This window comes from Ambystoma mexicanum, chromosome 1q (assembly GCF_040938575.1).
Source record: "Ambystoma mexicanum isolate Mex_15411 chromosome 1q, UKY_AmexF1_1, whole genome shotgun sequence".
Lineage (NCBI taxonomy): Eukaryota > Metazoa > Chordata > Amphibia > Caudata > Ambystomatidae > Ambystoma > Ambystoma mexicanum.
The window spans coordinates 17,339,079-17,357,274 of record NC_090922.1 but is presented as its reverse complement, the minus strand read 5'-3'; the positions used below and the strand labels follow the sequence as shown (position 1 = coordinate 17,357,274).

General features: G+C 46.8%; 1 protein-coding gene across 3 annotated transcripts in view; it reads left to right on the top strand.

Annotated features, from left to right (window-relative positions):
• Positions 1-18,196, top strand: part of NCSTN (nicastrin) — a 1,205,995-nt gene that overhangs the window by 433,460 nt on the left and 754,339 nt on the right. For 2 of the 3 annotated variants that reach the window (XM_069635426.1, XM_069635429.1), the window contains one exon: positions 4,901-5,010. In XM_069635426.1, the coding sequence (XP_069491527.1) occupies positions 4,901-5,010 (110 nt within the window). The remainder of the gene's footprint in view (positions 1-4,900; positions 5,011-18,196) is intronic. The other variant, XM_069635427.1, reaches the window with a different exon arrangement.

Here is an 18,196-nt window from a genome sequence, read left to right as displayed (position 1 = left end):
TTGAAGTCGCTGACCTCATCCAACATATCAAACCATCCACATGCAAAGGGGACATTTGCCCGCCTACCATCAACAAAGAGTGTGCCAACGCCCTATCCCCCATAATCACAGCATTTATCAATGCATCCTTCGCCACAGGGACCGTACAACAAAGCCTTTGGGAAGCATGGGTCCGTCCACTCATTAAAAAAAAACATCTCTAGATCCTACATGCCCTAACAACTATCGGCCCATAACCACCGTCCCCTTCCTTCTTAGAATTCTTGATGAAGCTGCCCACACACAGATCCAACTTTACCTCGAGTCCAATCCCAACTTAGGCAAGAGACAATCAGGCTTCCGCAAAGGTCATGGCACAGAAACTGCCCTCCTTGGCCTAAAAAAAACGAATTACAGAGATAATGGACAGGGGCAAATCAACCCTCCTACTGCTCCTAGACCACTCCGCTGCGTTCGACATGGTTGATCACAACATCCTCACTTCCCATCTAGCGAACGTAGCCCACTGCTCCATTCATGCCACCTCCTGGATAACCTCCTCCTTGGAGGGCAGAGCCATGAAAGTATACTCCAATCAAGCCAATGCAGACCCCACCACCATCCACTGTGGAGTTCCCCAAGGATCTTGCACTGCCCCTACCCTATACAACCTATTCACAAAGCCCCTCTTGAACAAACTGGATTCGCTCGGCATATCCTACACAAACTATGCGGACGATACTCGGGTACTCCTCCCCCTCACTGGTGACTACGACCAAGACAAGGCAGCCCTCCTTCAAATCTACACTATTATCCAAACCTGGATGGCAACTAATGGTCTATGCCTTAATGGGGACAAAACCGAGTTAATCCTCATAGGCCCCAAAGAAATCCTGCCCAAACTCAATAAAAAATACGAAAAAATTAACATTGACAACAGCATCATACCCGTCTCATCCTCTGTAAAAACTTTAGGAGTATACATAGACTGCATGAGTCTGCTGCTGCCCACACCACCAAACTCATTAATGCTATAAAACCCTTTCTAATCAGCCAAAACTGCCTTTCCATTGCCCGAGCCACGATCGAAGCAAAACTGGATTACTGTAATTCTCTTATTGCAGGCACATCAACAAAAAGCATCAACAAGTTACAAATTGTACAGAAACATTCGCTTCGAGCAGCCCTTAGCATCCCCAAAAGAACCCACGTCATGCAGGCAAGACGAGCCGCCCACTGGCTCCCCGTCAAAGAAAGAGTCGACTTCAAGATCCTTAACCTCACACACAAATGCCTCAGTCTCTTTGCTCCACCCTACCTATCAGAAACCATCACTAGAGTAACCTCCACATGCCCAATAAGAACATAGCACGCCAACCAACTCCGCATCCCTCCCATCAAAAGATCGAATGCCAGAGGCATAGGATTCCCCTTCATAGCCCCTAGACTCTGGAAGCACTACCACACTCTAAGAGCTGAAACGTCTCTCTCAGCCTTCCACAAAACCTTGAAAACCACACTCTTTAAGTAACCTTTGCTTGCTATGTCCTCCTCTGTCTGTTGTAGCTTTCAATTTCCAATCTCCACACATCCTTTTACATTGTAATCGCTCCTGTAACCAAACGTGTATACCTTGTAACGTCCTGTAACAAAGTATGTTTTCCTATGTCACCACATGTAACTAAGTTTGCATCCCTATGTAACCAGCAAGCTTCTATGTAACAGCGCCACAATGCCTCTGGGCTGTTGTGCGCTCTATAAATACTAATAAATAAATACCAGTGATAAATCAATGTCCGCAGTGTCCTAGCTATTTAAGTCACCTGAGGGTGTAGGAAGTGTCTGTGCACCATCCCCACTGGGTGTGTTTTGAAGTATACTTTGCAATGTTACTTGCTTTGCTTCCTTCTAATGAAGGCTCCTTTCTAAAGAAGACGTGTTAAATAAATTAATAATTGTTTATCAAGAAACCTTGTCTGTAAGTATTTATTTGAATAACTGTCACTGTGAAACTCTGTGTTAGAACCTTACAGCTGACATTGACCCCTCTTAAGCCTGGCTGCTCAGTCACTCTACCAACTTGTGTAGTACATGCTTATACCAAAGGTTGTGTTAACTATTGCCAAGAGGACAAGGCTGGTGCAGTCGCCCACAGGGTATTGCATACAATCTTGCCTAACACTCTTAAAGAGTGATAAAGTGTTGTGTTAGGTAGATTTTACTTTGTGAGTACAATTCTTCCCACTTTGTGAGTCCCCTAGCATTTTCGCTGGACCTGGATTTTTGGACTTATTCTCCTGAGTGAGTGGGAACCTTTTTGCACACCCACTCATGCTTTTATTGTAACCATAGTAACCCTTCTTACCTCTTTTTAATACTTTTTAGTGGAGCTATCCTTTGCTGCTTTTCTGGCATCTACATTTTATTATTACAACACACAGCATTTTCTGTGCAGTGTTGCTGGGAGCTCCTTGAGCTTCCCTTTTTATTTTACCTGTGGGACAGGGGGACACATTTTTGTCCAACCTGTAATGTTTTTTGCAAGATCACTTTTAGTTACTATTCCAAGTTCATCCGACAGGCCGTGGCAGTGTACCTTTTTTTCACTACATTTTGTGGACAGTTTTGCAGATGCAATAAGGTACACACAAAGGTCACCATTTCTCTAAAAGGGTAGCTGTATTTTAAGCTTTGTTCTTGATGACTTATTCTTTCTTGAGCCTTCTTTGATCTGCCTGCCTGCGGGAGGTCTTGATGGGTCTTTTGTCTTTGGCGGGCTTCCCTTGGAAAGCCAGCCAATGTGCTCTAGTGCCTGAAAGGACAGGAAGTGGAGGAGGTGCCTGAAACTCCCCATGTCTTTGTCCTGCAGTGTGCCTGCCTGGAACCAGTTTGTGCTGGGAGGCTGGCTGTCCCCACTGAACAGCCACCCCCAAGTTTGAATTAATGCATGTCTGACCATTGGTGTGCTCATCCGGTTTCCTGCATAAAAGGCGAGGGTCCTGGAACTGAAACCCAAGAGTCAACCACTGCTCTGAAGATCCTTATTGGAATTTGTACAATGACGTCCCCAGCAACTTCCAGCGATCGCCAGAGCCGTTGAGTGAACCCTGCTGACCCAATCCCAAATTCCGAGCGACAGGGAAGACCTCCTGTAGCCGACTTCCTCCCCTGTACTGGTGGGCCTAATGAACCTCAAGACCACATGTATTTTGCGCCAACCCTCTATAAGCTGCAACCTCCCAGGCCTACAATCTCCCAATACCCTGAGCCCTGTGCCGTTTTGCGGTGCATTGTCTTGCTAAGCGTAGATTCGGCTGAAACTTTGAGGCATCCCTCTGAGCCTGCAGTGACCCTTTCCCGCTCATAGACATCCCCTCAGCCGAGTTGGGGATCGAGAACCGGAGAGAAGTCTGACGGGTGGCAACCTTGGCTGGTCCGAAGCCTGTGAAGGGCTCCAACGAGCCAGTACCGTAATGATCATCTGCTTGGGGTCACACCGCAAGAGTACAACTGCCTGATGCCTCAAAAGTTCCTTCTTCATCCGCCCGGGCAAAGCAACCTGAACCGGGGTCTGCTGTCGCTTCAACTTGGGGACTGTCCAATGACATTGTGTTCTTACTTGAAAAGGCTGATCTGCGTAATATTTCCGCAGCGGAAAAATCCACGACGCAAATGTTTGCATGGGAAATGTACGCACTACAAATGTTCGTACATTTCCCATGCGAACATCCAATACAAAACTATACATACATACACCCCCACTCACGACACCCCCACAACATACCCCCAACATACCCCCACTACCCTACTTACCTTTCCTTCCTTCGCGCTGTGTCCCTGCGGTACTGGTTCCCTTTCACTTCAGTGATCGTGAACCAGCGGCGCAGGGTCCTTTTTGTTTTTATTATTATTAATTTTTTTTTGGGCAGCTGCAGGGGTTTTCCCCGCAACCCCCGCTCACTATAATATCTAGTATAGTGAGCGGGGTGACACCCCTGCAGCCCCTGTTTTGTTTTTTTTTTGTTCATCTGTCTGGTGTGCTGCGGGGTGTTGCGGGGGACACCCCTGCAGCCTTTTTTCACATTTTTATTTCAGACCGACTCCACCAATAGACCTCAACAAATACCACGAAAAGCTTGAAATCTTGGTAGTTAGAACTTTTTGTGGTGTGTTTTTTAGGTCTTTTGGTGAGGTCGGTCATTTCGGGTTAGGTAATTTTGTCCTAACCCTAAAATGCACTGTCCCGCTCCTAGGTGCTTACCTAGGACTTGCTGTGTCTTTCTTTTGTTCCTGGGGGCTGCATTCAACTAATCCTTGCACCCCTCCAAGTTTAAGGGCCCCCAAAAAGTGGCCACAGAATCTCATTAAAGGAAATTCTGTCTCAACACCCGTGCAGTAGCTAGGGAAAGTCTGATTGTGGCGGCCTCCAATGATTGGAGAGCTACTAAATTTGCGTGAATGTGTGCCCCCTCCAGATCGGGACCAGAGTTTCCCATCAGCTCCATATATTTATTTTTATTTATTTTTTAACCAGGGGGTCTGCTCTAGGTATTTGTCTGCTAGGTACACTGCATACAAAAGTCTGTGTGTTAGTATTTTAACCCATCAGTTTAACATGTGGCTGATACTTCATTTATTATAGAAGATTGTTTTCAGATTTGACACATAAACTGAAGTAGAGTCCAAATGTACATTAGGCGTGCTTTAACGAGGTATTTTTAAATCAAAACATTTGCCCCTGCTTTGGTGTATCATTGTTAACATGACATTTTGTGGTTTCTCTTTTTTGAAACTTCATCTGCTTTGCCTATGTGAAAAATAAAGTAGGTAAATGCAGTGTAAAACGAAATTCAGAACACTTTCAGGAATATTCGTTTGAGTGTATGTTGCTGATTAGCTTTGACCTGTGTTTCTTTCCTAGAAGCTGTCTGCGACCCCCTTGTCGATTACAACGTGTGGAGTACACTGAGACCTGTCAACACATCTGGGCAGCTTGATCCGGAAGAGAAAATAGTGGTGGTTGCCAGTCGTGTAAGTATGCCTTTGTGCAAGTAAGCACCTTTGTGTTATGTTAATAAAGTTTATTACTGTGCTTTAATAGATGTGAAGCCTTGTGCAGTATGTGTTAGGAAAGATTTTCTTTTTGCTGCTTCCCTCCCATAGACCTCTATGGGGACACCCTTTCTTTTTGCTTTGTTTGGACTCCTGACCTGACTTTTTGGAGTGAAGTAAAGCCAGTTTGAAGAGGCCTTCTTTAGAAGGGAGCAAATATGTAACACAAAAATGTACTTCAATAAATACACACTCTGTTTCAATAAATCACTAGATACCCATTTGAGATGACACACACACTTCCTACATCCCAAGGTGACTTAAATAACTAGGACACTGTGGACATTGATATATCACTGGTACATTTAGAGCAATACTGAGTTTGGTGTCAAAAGGAAAAGGTTAGAGGGAGAAACAATGGTTAACAAGTTTCTCAAACAGGTAAGCACTTTTGAAACCCCCAATGCAATATAAATTAACCCTTTCCCAGCTACACAAGTAAAGAATGTGTGACTTTCTTGAGAGACAGATCAAAACACACAGTTAGAGGTTAGAAGAGTCTATCCGGGAGCCAGGACAGCCAATGCCAATTGAGCATAGTCTAGGAAGCTGAAGTTCTTCTTGAATGTAAGTAAAAAGTCTTGCACAATGTTAGTTTTTGTTGAAAAAGAAATCACTGTTGGGCCACACGCTGGGAGTCTTCTGACTGAGAACTAGCAAGTTACACAGCAAGAGGGAAGTACCCCTTAGTTTACAGTACCTTAGGTCTGAAGAAATTGGTTCCAGCTGGCTTCTGTTCCTGTTGTAGTATGGCAGATCCTGTTGTTCCTGGGCCTCAGTCATGGGGACAAGAGGGAGGACGTCTGGGGGCTCCTGCACTACGATTCAAAAGTCGGCAGCAGCAATGGGCAAACTTCAGATCAGCGTCACTTCGAGGTTTCAGCTTCTCGTGAATAGCACCACAGCGGTTCTCGGATACCTTGTGGGCTTTCCTTGCTTCTGGAGTCCAGCACTCTATTGAGGTGGCTCAGGCTTGGTTAGTCCTGCTTAGAGGGAGTCCGGAGGATCTTCCTGGTGCTCGGGTCTGACTTAAAAACGATGCACTCAATTTTGGTGTTCCTCTCCCTGGCACTCGGTTCCTACAGCAGCAATGGAAGTACAGCCAACTTTGAGAGGATTTGCAGATGAGTTTGTCTTTGGGGTCAATTGGTCCCACCAACCCAAGGGGAGAAGTCGTCCATTGCAGGGTTTCTCTAGTCGAGGCGAATTCAGAGCTTCAGCACGGCAGCAGGGCTTCACGGGGCATACCTATGGTCCAGGAGTTGGAGAAAGCGTCTCTTCCAAGTTCTTCTTCGGATTCCTTCACCCAGTGGTCGACTCTGCCTTCTGTCTAAAAGATCTCACCTTTTATGCAGGGTTCTCCCATTCATTCGCAGCCGAGCTGTCACTCACACATCCATCCAACCAATCACCTTTGGGGGCATTCCTGTAACCAAGGAGACTAAGCACATGGAGTTTCGGAAACCTCCCTTTCTTCCTTCCCTGCCAGACATGATGGATCCAGAGGCGGGCTTCACCAGTGAATCTTGCCAAAGACTAAATGAACAAAGGAACCAAACCTGGTTTGGCGCACAGAGTAAATCTCAAGAAGGACCTTTCCAACAAGAAATGGTGAAAAAAGAAGACCGGGGCCATTTTAACAAAATGGGCCAATGGGTGCTTTACTGCAGCAGCTGCAATTGCAGCCCAGGGTAGAAACACTCAATGGTAATAAAAAGTAAACCGCTGCCACCAGCCATTAATTGTAGAAAGGGTAACATAAAAATGTTACATGAGAAACTAGACAAAGGGGATACTAAGTAACCCCCCCCCCGTACCCCCCCCCCCCCCCCCCCCGGGCCCCTTTTGTCAGATAGTGTGTGCTGGGTCTAGAAAGTTACAAATGTAAGTAAAGTCAATTTCACTTTACTGCTTTTGGAAATAGTAGTTTAACCAAGAGAAGGTATTTAAACATTTGGGAAATCTGAAGGACTTCCCTGTGCCACTGCACTGAAGGTGTTGTGTGTCACAGTGTAAACAGATGATGCCTATGGAGTTTGTCAGACTCCAAAGCCAAATCAAACAGAGTTCAAATCACAGAAAAATACATGAGAGAGTGGGAAAAGGGTCACTCTCTGCAGGATAATAATGAAAAGTCCTTGGGTCCAGCAAAAGAGCTGGGGGTCTCTAAGGTAGATGGGAATTAGCATATTTCTGAGAATTCTCCCTAACAATCACCATTGGAGCCAGGTTCTCTACGAAGAAGAGCAACCGGTTGATGACCTTAGGACAACCTCTGCATCTGAGAAGCACCAATTCCAGTGAAGTCCTGCTCCTCTGCCTGATCTCAAGAAGACTCTCGTCACTGCTTCGAACTGTGGACCAGTCGGAACAACGAATCTAAACCCCAGCTCTCTCCTGGGTTACTTTTTTTGTAGCTGCTGCCGTTCCGAGTGCATCCTTGGAACTTTCACTAACCGCAACCCTCCAGGCTGTGCCTGACCTTGCTTACTCCCTTGACCTTCTCATGTATTTATCATCTTTTCTGTTCTGTCCTAGCGCTGTCATGCCTGCGGGCCTTGTCTATGCGCTCTACAAATAAATGAAAGAACTAAACTTCAAAGATCTTCAACTTGTATATGAAGACTTCTGCTCCTGCATTTTCAGGCCTTTTGCAAAACCGTGCCTGACCGCGGTGACCCCCATTGCAATTTGTCTTCTTTGCAACCTTTAGGTGTCATGAGGTCGCTTGCACTGCATAAGTTTTAATCTTTTGCTCATTTGGGTGCTGTAAAGGCATCATGAAGCAAGATACAGACAATTGATTCAAATGTGTACTCCAAAAGGTTTATTGAACTTAAAGGTCAGGGTGGGGGTAAGGCCTAACTTTCCCTATTCTAAGGTGGGATGTCCCCACCTAAAGAAAACTAAGAATAGTCTGCTTTAAGATTTCCAAATCAAGTAACTGTCTTGTGTCCAACACCTATACCTGACCTCACAACTAACTGTATACAATGTGTAAGGATGTCAGCTTCAAAATAATTAGTGTACAAAAGAAAGGGTGTACAGCCTCATCCGGCTCTTGGTTTATGCACAGCTCCACCTTCCCCAAGTTCAAAACAGTTCACAAGACTGGGTTCCCTTTCTCAAGAGTTCAGGTCTTCCAGCTTTACAAAACAATACAGTTCCTTGGGACATTTTCCAACTCTCTTGCTATTCTTTAACTATTTTAACTATGCTTAACACTTGGCTTCTCCTTTCATGCCCTTTTTGGGTTTTCCTTGGCTTTGCCCACAATTGTGTTTCCAACAACTCACTCTGTGCTATCTCTCCCTTGCAGAACCTTGTTTCCATTCCACTCCTAAAAAACTCATCACTTGTGTTTGCCTTATGCAGCATTCAAAATTGTTCAAAATGTCTCTCAATTCGTTCGGAATTCAAAATACCATGCCTTTGTTTTATGCGGCATTCAATATTGCTCACTATCACTTTCAGTTTGTTTGCTTTTCCAAAAGCACTTTTTTCCACATTCCAAAAGTGCTTATAAAAATGTTCCATTCATTCACTAACTAAGAGTGCATACGTTAATCTCCTGGAGTGCCCCGGTATGAGTGTCCCCTTGCATCACTTACCGACTCCGTACAGCGGCTCCCTTTTGCTTCTCGCCGGCTTCTCGCACTGCTGTCTGGCTTCTCGTGTCTCTGCTCTTCCGTGGGGACTTGAGAGAGCAGTGCTCGCTATCTTGGTGTTCTGTGGCCCCTAGAGTTGCCTAGCTCTCACAGCTCCTACTTTTGCTGTGCAGGTAGGCTTCTTATACCAACTGGGCTTGTCAAAGGCCCACAGGTGTGGGTCATTTAGTTTAATTGCCTGACCTTGAGGAAACCGGTTAGCTGGACATTCATGGCTATTCCCCACAGTGTCAGCATCCAAAAGCGATGGCCTATACCTGGCCACCTGAGAGGAGGATTCTGGGGGAAGCAAAGTGGGGACGCCCTAAGGTTCCTCACAGTGCTCAGCTGGAAGGTGTCTGGAACCGATTTCTAAGCACTGTGACCGACCAAAACTAAATCCTGTGTCTCAAAGTGATGTGTTCACCCACAACTCTTGGGCCTTCATCAATCGGAACAAGCACAGAAGACTGTGTGTCCTGTGAGGGTGCAGAAGTACGATCCTGACACAGTGGGGGCATTGTTTGAGATACAGACTTTTAAAGGAAAATTGGGGTTGGAAAAACTCCTACCTTTCCCTAAATCTTTAAGGGGTTTCCGTGTCTCAAACAAACAAAAAACGAAGGACTGTCAGAATGTTAAAGAAAAAGGTGTCCACTGTCGTGTCCAAACCTATTTCCGATCCTCACTCTAAAACTTAATATACTGTGTAAGGGTATTTCCACTGTCTTCACTGTTCTACTGATATCAAGTAAAGGTTCTGAACAGAGGTGCTGAAAGAAAGTTTTATAAACCAACAATCGGGAGAGTAATTCCTTCCTCCTGATAGCAACAAAGTTCCCAAATACCTGCTGGAATGACTCCCTTTCCCTGGTCAAAATGTTATCTTCAAGGTGTCCCGATCTAGGCTTCCCTGGCTCTGGGGGAGTTAGTGTTCCAAGTCCAATATTAGTTATTTCAATGTCCAAAAAACAAATGTTTCAATCAGGCAGGGTGGATGATTCCCTTTCCCTAGCTTAACCACCCTTTTTAATGATGGTGTTTAGCCAAAGGGATGACTCCCTTCTCTTGGTTGTTTCCACATGTTAGGCAGGATTGTGTGCAGTACCCTTTGGGCGACCTACAACAACACTGACCTCTTGGCGATAGGATCCCAACCTTTGGTATGTCTGTGCTACACAGGTTGGTAGTGTGGCTGAGCAGCCAGGCTCATCTCAAGAGGGGTCAATGTGAGCAGTAGTGTTATTACTCAGAGGTTTACAATGACAAGTATTCAAATAAACTCTTACACACAAGGATTCTTTATTAAATAATTATTAATTTAACAGTCAGTTGAATAAGCCTACTCCAGAAGGGAGCAATATAACAGTAACACACAAATACACTCCAAAATACACACTCTTAGTTTCTCTAAATCAGCAAGTACCCATTTGGGATGGCACACAGATTATTCCTACACCCTGAGGTGACTTAAATAACTAGGACACTGTGGACATTAATATATCACTGGTACATTTAGAGCAATACTGAATTTGGTGTCAAAGAAAATGGTTTAAGAATAAAACAAAGGTTACACAAATATTCTGAAAGCAGGCAAGTACTTTTTAACCCTCCAATGCAATAAACCCTTTGCTGGGAGCCAGGCCAGCCAATTTTCAGTTAGCAACGGTCTAGGTGAGCTGAAGCTCTTCTTGATGGTAAGTAAAAGTCTTGCAAAATGTTTTAGAAGTCTTTGTAGAAAAAGTGGAATCAATGTAGGGTCACAAGCTGGGAGGCTTGTGAGGTGCAAAGCTGTAAGCAACTCTGCAATGTTAACCAAGACAAGTCTCGACTGAGATCAAGTAAGGCTACACCACAAGAGGTAAGTGCTCTTAAACTTTACAGTACCTTTTGGTTAGAAGAAATGGTTCCAGTTGGTTTCTGTTCCTGTGCAGCTCTACAGATCCATTTTGTTCCTGTGCCTCAGTCGTGGGGACAAGAGGGGGGGACTTTTGGGGACTCCTGCACTGCAATGGGACGATCAGCAGCAGCAAAGGACAAACTTCAATTCAGCGGCACTTCGCGGTTTCAGCTCCTCTCGTCTCAGCAAATAGCACCACCACAGTCTCTCGGATACCAATCTGGACTTTCCTCACATCTGGGGCCCAACACTCTGTTGAGGTGACTCAGGCTTGGTCAGTCCTGCTTCCTGGTAGTCCGAAGGATCTTCAACAAGCTCGGGTCCGACTTAAAAGTGATGCACTTAATTTGGTGTACCTCTCCCTGGCACTTAGGTCCCAGCAGCGGTGAAAGTACAGCCCCCTCCGAGAGGATGTCCAAATGAGTTCACTGGATTGGTCACACCAACTCAAGGGGAGAAGTCGTCCCTGCAGGGCTTCTACTTTCTACAAACATTTCTAAAAACATTGTGCAAGACTTTTTCCCTACCTGCAAAGGAGGATCTTCAGCTTCATCTCCCCTTGACATTGTGCAATTAACATTGGCTGTCCTGGCTCACTGAGAGACTCCTCTTCACCTTTGTGCTTTGTTTTCCCCAGGAAAGGGTTAAACTAATTTGACATTGGAAGGTTTTTAAAAGTACTTACCTGTTTGCGAATTATTTGTTAGCCATCATTTTATTCCTTTATTCTATCTTTTTTTTGCATGCTGCAAGCAAGTCGTCAGACATCGATTGGAATGAACAATGATAGTTGTTAAATCAAGAAACAACAGAAGCAAACTATAAACCATAACAATAATAAAAGTCTCTGGGTAGGTGGGGCGGCAGGGTGGGGGGGGGGACAAAGAGGAGATAGCTGACTGTCCATTGTGCTGCGTGAGGGAGGGCTTGTGCATCTGCGGGTTCAGTCACTGTGCTCCTGTAGTAGGGGTTGGTGCAGAGTCAGTGGCCAGGAGCCGGCTTCTACTGCGGGCGCTAGTTCAACATGAGGTCTCTCTGAGTGTGCTCGCTGCCATCTAGTTGGCTCTTTAGTATAGCTTTTCCATCCATCGCAGGATTGGGGGTTTTCTCGCTGCTCCAAGGAATTGCTGCGCGTTGTCCAGAAAGGGTGCCCAGGTATTGTAGAACTTGCTCCTCTTTCTGAAACGGAAGGCTGTTATTTTTTCTGCCGCTGGTATGTCCCAGCACTTGGACCACCACATGGGGATTGCTGGGCCTTCTGTGTGTTTCCATAATCTTGCGATTGAGATCTTCGTTGCAGTGAGTAAATGCGAGCACAAGTCGGCTATGTGGCCGGTTAGTGGAAATTGGCCTTCACCCGTGGCCCCCAGCAGGACTATCCCTGGGTCCCAAGGGATCGACAGTCCAGTGATTGCTTTGATTTGTTCCAGCACTTTTTCCCTGAACTGTGTGACTTTGGGACATGACCACAGTAGGTGGAACAGCGTGTCTGTGTCTGAGCATCCTCTCCAGCATTATGGTGGAATTGTTGGATTGCATTTATTGAGGATTTCCGGCATTAGGTACCACCTGTAGCAAACTTTGATAGCGCCTTCTTTGTTGGTGACGCTCTTGGAGCTTTTATGTGCTTGGGCCCAGATGCGGCCCCATTCCTCAGCCTCGAAGTCTCTACCTATGTCCTTCTCCCACTTTTGCACGTAGGCCTCTTTTTTGCTGGGGTCTGATCTGTCTAGCAGCCTGTACAGGGTGGATATATTGCCTGCGGAGGTGGGGTGTGGGGGGCGGGCTGCCCTGTGAGTGTTCGCTCTAGGGCCATTAGGTCTCTGCTTCCGTTTTTCCTTATCGTTTCGTGGGATAGCCAGTGTCTAAGTTGCGTGTACCGGAACCTCTCCGTTTCCGGGACTCGGAATTTTGTTTTGCAGGCTTCGAAAGTTAGCTGGGTGCCCCTCTCGAGGAAATCCGATATGTGCGATTCCTCGTGTGAAGCCTGGGTTGTCTGAGATTGTGGAGAGATGGCCCACTGGCTTTTGCAGTTTCATTGGCGGGCTGCGTTTTTCCAGCACTCCACCGTGTTTCTTGTCGCTGATTTAGGAGGGTTCTGGGGTCTCACCATGTGTGGAAGCGACTCCAGTGGGCTCCGACACCAGTCTTTCTTCAGCTTTTAGTAGCGGGGTTGGTTGGCGTTCACCTTCCATGAGAAGGCTTGCGAGAGTTGCACCGCGAGACAGTATCTGGCCAGATCCGGGACTCCTAGGCCCCCCACCGCCAAGCCCCGGAGCGTGATTTGCATCGGTATCCGCGGTTTCTTACTTTCCCAGACGTATTTCAGGATGCTTTTCTGTAGCTTATGGACGGCCTTCTTGGGGATGTCCATTGGGAGGGCCAGACAATAGTAGAGCAGTCTCAGGATTATGTTCATCTTCAGTGTTGTGATCCTTCCAAACCACAATACTTCCTGCTTCTGCCAACGTGTTAGGTCGCCTTGCAATTCTTTAAACAGTGGGGGGGGGAGTTTACTTTGTATGTTCTTTACATTTTGCCTGGGATCTGGACTCCCAGTTAGTTGATTTGCGATTTCGCCCAAGGGATCATCGGGTGCCTGCCTGCTAGAGTTTCCTTGAGCTTTTTCGGCATGTTGATGCCCAGGGCCGTAGATTTCGTGAAGTTTACCCTGAATCTCGAGCCTTCACTGATTGCTTCTAGTTCCTGCCAAAGCGCCCTCATGGATACTTCGGCTCGGGTTACCGTCAACAGGACATTGTCCACGTAAAGGGGTGCTTTGTAGGATTCTCCCTTGTGTTCGAGCCCATGTATTGACGGGTTTTGGCGGAGTCTACTGACGAATGGCTATATAGAGAGCACAAATATGAGTGGTGATAGGGGGCACCACGGTCAGGTGCCTCTGGTTATGGTGATTTTGGTCGATCTGACGCCGTTTATTCTGAGTGTCGTGGAGGGGGTTTGTTGGTAGTTATCTAGGGTCCATTTCACGAATTTCGGGCCAAATCCATAGTGGTGTAGGGTCTCCTTTATGTAGCCCCAGTCTAGCATGTTAAATGCTTTGTGTGCATCGAGTGATATGACTGCAAGTTCTGACCCAGTCCTGTTGGCTGATTCTATTGTGTTTATGGTGCGTCTAATGTTGTCTTGAGTGTTGCGGCCCGGGATGAAGCCTGTCTGATCCGGTGTATTATGTCTGGGAGGAATTGTGCCCGTCTGCTCGCTAAGATTTTTGAGAATATTTTGGTGTCCTCGTTCATTAAGGTGATGGATCTGTATGCTGAGCATTGATCCAGGTTTTTCCCCGGTTTTGGTAACAGGATTGTCAGCGACTCTTCCATTGACGGGGTGGTAGATCCGGTTTAAAGAAATGAGTTATATAGGCTTGGCAATCGGGGGGGCTAATATGTGGGTGAATTTCTTATAAAACATGTTGTTAGCCTATCTGGGCCTGGAGCTGAGTTTTTCAGGAGGCGGATGGTGTCCCCAACCTCCTCGCTCTTAATCGTGAGTTCTAAGGGTTCCAGGTGGAGCGGCATCGCTCTTTTATGAGCTGTAGCTAGGTATGGAAGTTGCGCTGCCTTCTTCGTTGGGGCCCCAGACATGATATCCTTCTGGTACTCCGTCATTATCTCCGGTTTTTCTGGGTCTGCATAGCAGAGTTTGCCGTTCGTGTCTAGTAGGCTCTGGATGTCCCGTGTGCGCAGTTTCTTAAGTTTGTGCGCCAGCAAGCGGTTTGCCTTGTTGCTGTTTAGGTAATAATACTCTTTGGTGTACGCCAGGGCGATGGTTGATACATCCGCTAAGTGCATTTCCAACGCTGTCTTTGCTTTTTTGAGCTCTCTGCCTGTTTTCGTAGTTTGGCATCTCTTAAAGCTGGATTCCAGCTCTGCCACCTTTTCCTCCAACTTGGATTGCTGCAGTTGGTTCTGTCTTCTGTATCTTGCTGTGCAGTTGATCGCCACCCCTCGGATTACTGGCTTCATTGCGTCACAAATGATTGCCTCAGAGGTGTCGTTTGTTGTATTTTCCTTTAAATAGTTTAAGGTTTTTGTCAGCTCCATGCTAGTTGCAATGTCTGTCAGGATGTGGTCCTGCAGCTACCAGAATCTTTGTGGGTGCTCCGGCATCCACTACACTCGCATAACACCTGGGGCATAGTCTGATTTTATTCTGTGCCCAATTTGAATGTCCTCCACAAATGGAAAGAGAGCGTAGGAAGCCAACAGCAGGTCGATCCTTGAATATCCTTTGTGGACGTGTGAGAATAACGTGTAGTTGCAGGCCCCATTGTTGGATAATCTCCAGATGTCGATGGTCTTTGTTTCCCTTAGGAATTATGCCATCCCTAGTGCTTTGGTGAAGTCCTCCCTAGTGGGTGGCAGTGGTTTATCGATATTTAGGTCCGGGGTTAGATTGAAGTCGCCGCCGATTAGTATTCGACCCTTGGTGAAAGTGGTCATGGTTGGTAGAATGTTGTAGAGAAAGCAGTCTTCTGGACTGTTCGGCAATATATTACTACTAGGGTGATTGGCAGCTCGATCAGGAGGCCTTTCAATAGGAGATATCACCCCTCTGGGTCTTTTTGTATTGCGATTTGATTTGGGGAAGGTTGCGGCTGATCAGTAGGGACACGCCTCTTTTCTTTTGTCCTGATGAGGCAAAGTAAAATTTTGGGTATTGCTGGAAGTTGATTCGCCTTTCGTCCACCGCCAGGAGGTGCGTCTCTTTCCTGGTCTGGAGTGTCGCCCCTACTGCTCCTGTCAGCGGGTGTGGAGTGGCTGCGGGTTTGTTCTCCCACTGTGGCACTGCGGTCCCTTTGGACAAGTATGGCCTTGAATGTGGATTCAAGCGGGGAGAAGTGGGGCCCAGGGGTTAGTTCCGCTCACCGGGGCTGCTGCCACTCTGGTGTTGTGGGTGGACGTGTGTCCCAAATAGTTAGTTTGCTGGTTTCTGGGCTGTCGGCCCGCGGTCCGTGGCACGGTGCTAGTGCTTAAGGCTGGATGAGGGTTGTACTCGTGGGCACTGACTCCCCCAGATGCCAGATATCCATGAGTGACTAGGGTTTCAAGTGGCTGTGCCTCCAGTGCCCCCAGCAAGGTGAAGGGCGGGGTGCCTGCGAGGCACAGGCGGTATCGGGGGTCCACTGGGAGGTGCAGCAGGTGTCGCCTTACCTTTGGCTGGGCGCCAGGGTATGCGTTGGCTGGGTGCAGGTCAGCAGCTTCTGTAGGAGTGTCTTGTGGGGAGGAGAGGCAGTTTAAACCAGTCCCCTCCCTGTGGAGGGTCTCTGCTCACAACCCAATGGGGCCTGTGCCTCTGGAGTTTTGGGTGCAACGACGGTTTAGCAGGATCTCTGAGGGTTTCTGTGTTGAAGGGTGTTTGGTGGGTCTCCAGCAAGGACTGTGGCGGCCAATGCAGTTACCCCCGCAGCTCCAGGCCTGGTAATCCGTTTCAGGAATATATCTTTGGAAAGGAAAGTACTATTTTGTAACATGTAAACCCAATTCTAAAAACCAACTCAATAGTTATGGTATACAAACCAAAGTATAACTTTATTTCGAAGTGCAGTCAGCAAGTCAAGTTGTGTCAAACCTAAAGATACACATTCAGAATGACAATATGCTATTCTTGGGGAGTAAAATCGGCTTAGTTATATTTATAGAATACAGGAAGTAATTCAGGCAAGCCAACCCTATTGGTCATAACCTACAGTGTTATTCAGCTTCAAGAATCACCTAGTTAAACCAACATTGTTGGAAGTACATCCTGCGACATATGTAACTTTCTTCTATTCGGAATGGATACATTTACAACACTACTGTTACTAATCAGAACACAGTTCAGAGATAGTAAAACAACTTGTATACTTTTCAGAGAGGCAGTCAGCTACTCATGGACAAGTAAGAACTGTTTTAGAAGTACACTAAAGCAATTCAAGATAGGCATAACCCAATGTTACTTTTAAGAATGGCAGGCCGCTATTCAAGGTAAGTAAAACCTTATTGGTATGTAAACTATTACACAATTTCTAATACCGGAATAGACCGTTTACCAATGATACTTTTCAGAAGTGTGGAATACACTACATACTAAGCAGATTAGTGGAAGCAAAACCTAATGGTACACGTTTTAGAAGAGCAACAGCTATTCAAGGTGAGCAAACCCCATTGGTAAGCTTATTTCTGAGGCTTGTGGAATCTGCTTAGATCACATGCTGTGCATAGGCCGACATCTAGTGGAAGCTGCGGAGTATTACAGTTTGTTTTTCAAAACTCGAAAAGGGGCGTCGAACTAAGACATGCCAGTAATACTATCCCTAGTGTGACATCCACTGTCCCATGATCCCTTGCGCGTGTAGGACCCTCTGATTGTTTTTATCCGCCATACTTGTTGGAAGCATTTGACAGAGTTCCCTTGGCTTTAGCCATTTATCAATATTATTACAAAATGTCCCCGTTTTCTCCCACCCTACGCCGAAGATCGATGTTGGTGAATCAAGATTCAGGAAATCAAACGTCGAGACTACACAACGGACTTTGGACCTCGGAAGGCCTCTGGCCTCTGGCCTCGGCCCAGGCCTCAGAAGGCCTCTGTGCTCGGCCCTGTGCAAGTAGGGAGAGTGGGGAGTTGGCCATACACTCCTTTCCTACATATACCCACCTGCTGCCAATTAGTAACATATGGAGAGTACTCCCTTTAAATCCGGCCCGAAGTGTAACAGGAAGTTTCCCTGGGTAGACAAACACAATACATGTAACCTGTGTCTCCCACAAGACCATCCCGAGGCTACCTGTAGAGCTTGTAAGCTCTTCAATCCCAAAACACTCAAAAACCGCTCGATGAAGTGCTGGGCCCACTACGCCAGGCAGCTAGAGGCCATGGACGCTGTGGGATCCTTCAGCGATGGCAGCAACACCGCCTTATCGGACGGCGAGGGCACAGGGGTGACTTCAGACACCCACGCGCAAGCCCCTGACCTCAGAGGTCTGACCGGCGGTTCAGTTATGGGGACAGCACCCGGCGGCAAGAGCGCAACACACACCACTTCCACCAACAACATTAGTCCCAGCCGAGATTCGACACGCATGTCGAGCGATCGGCAACAGAAGGCATCAAGAGAGCGGTCCACTGATTCTGTGTCCTGTGGGCGTTCCCGGTCACATTCGCCTCACGACAAACAACCGTGCACGGTTGGGAAAGGTGCCACATTACCAAAAGTCATTGAGGCCCAGGCATCAGAAGACGAATCTGACCTCTTCCCCCAAGTAGCACGTTCTACGTCTACTTCCGAGATTCAACGCCCCTCTTCCAAGACTTCCGAATCTCGACGCCAGGCGTCGAAGCACTCGGACAACTCTAAAGGTTCAGGAAAACATTCCTCTAGTCATGGGAAGGGGGAAAACAACATAAAAAAAACTCTGAACACCAGGTTCAAAAGGAAAAACAAAAAGACCCTAAATCTTTAGTAAAATCCAAGGTCCCTGACCCTGTCACCAAGGGAAGGATTGTTTTTCCCACTCCTCATGATATGGGCATGGATGAGGAACCACCGCAAGAG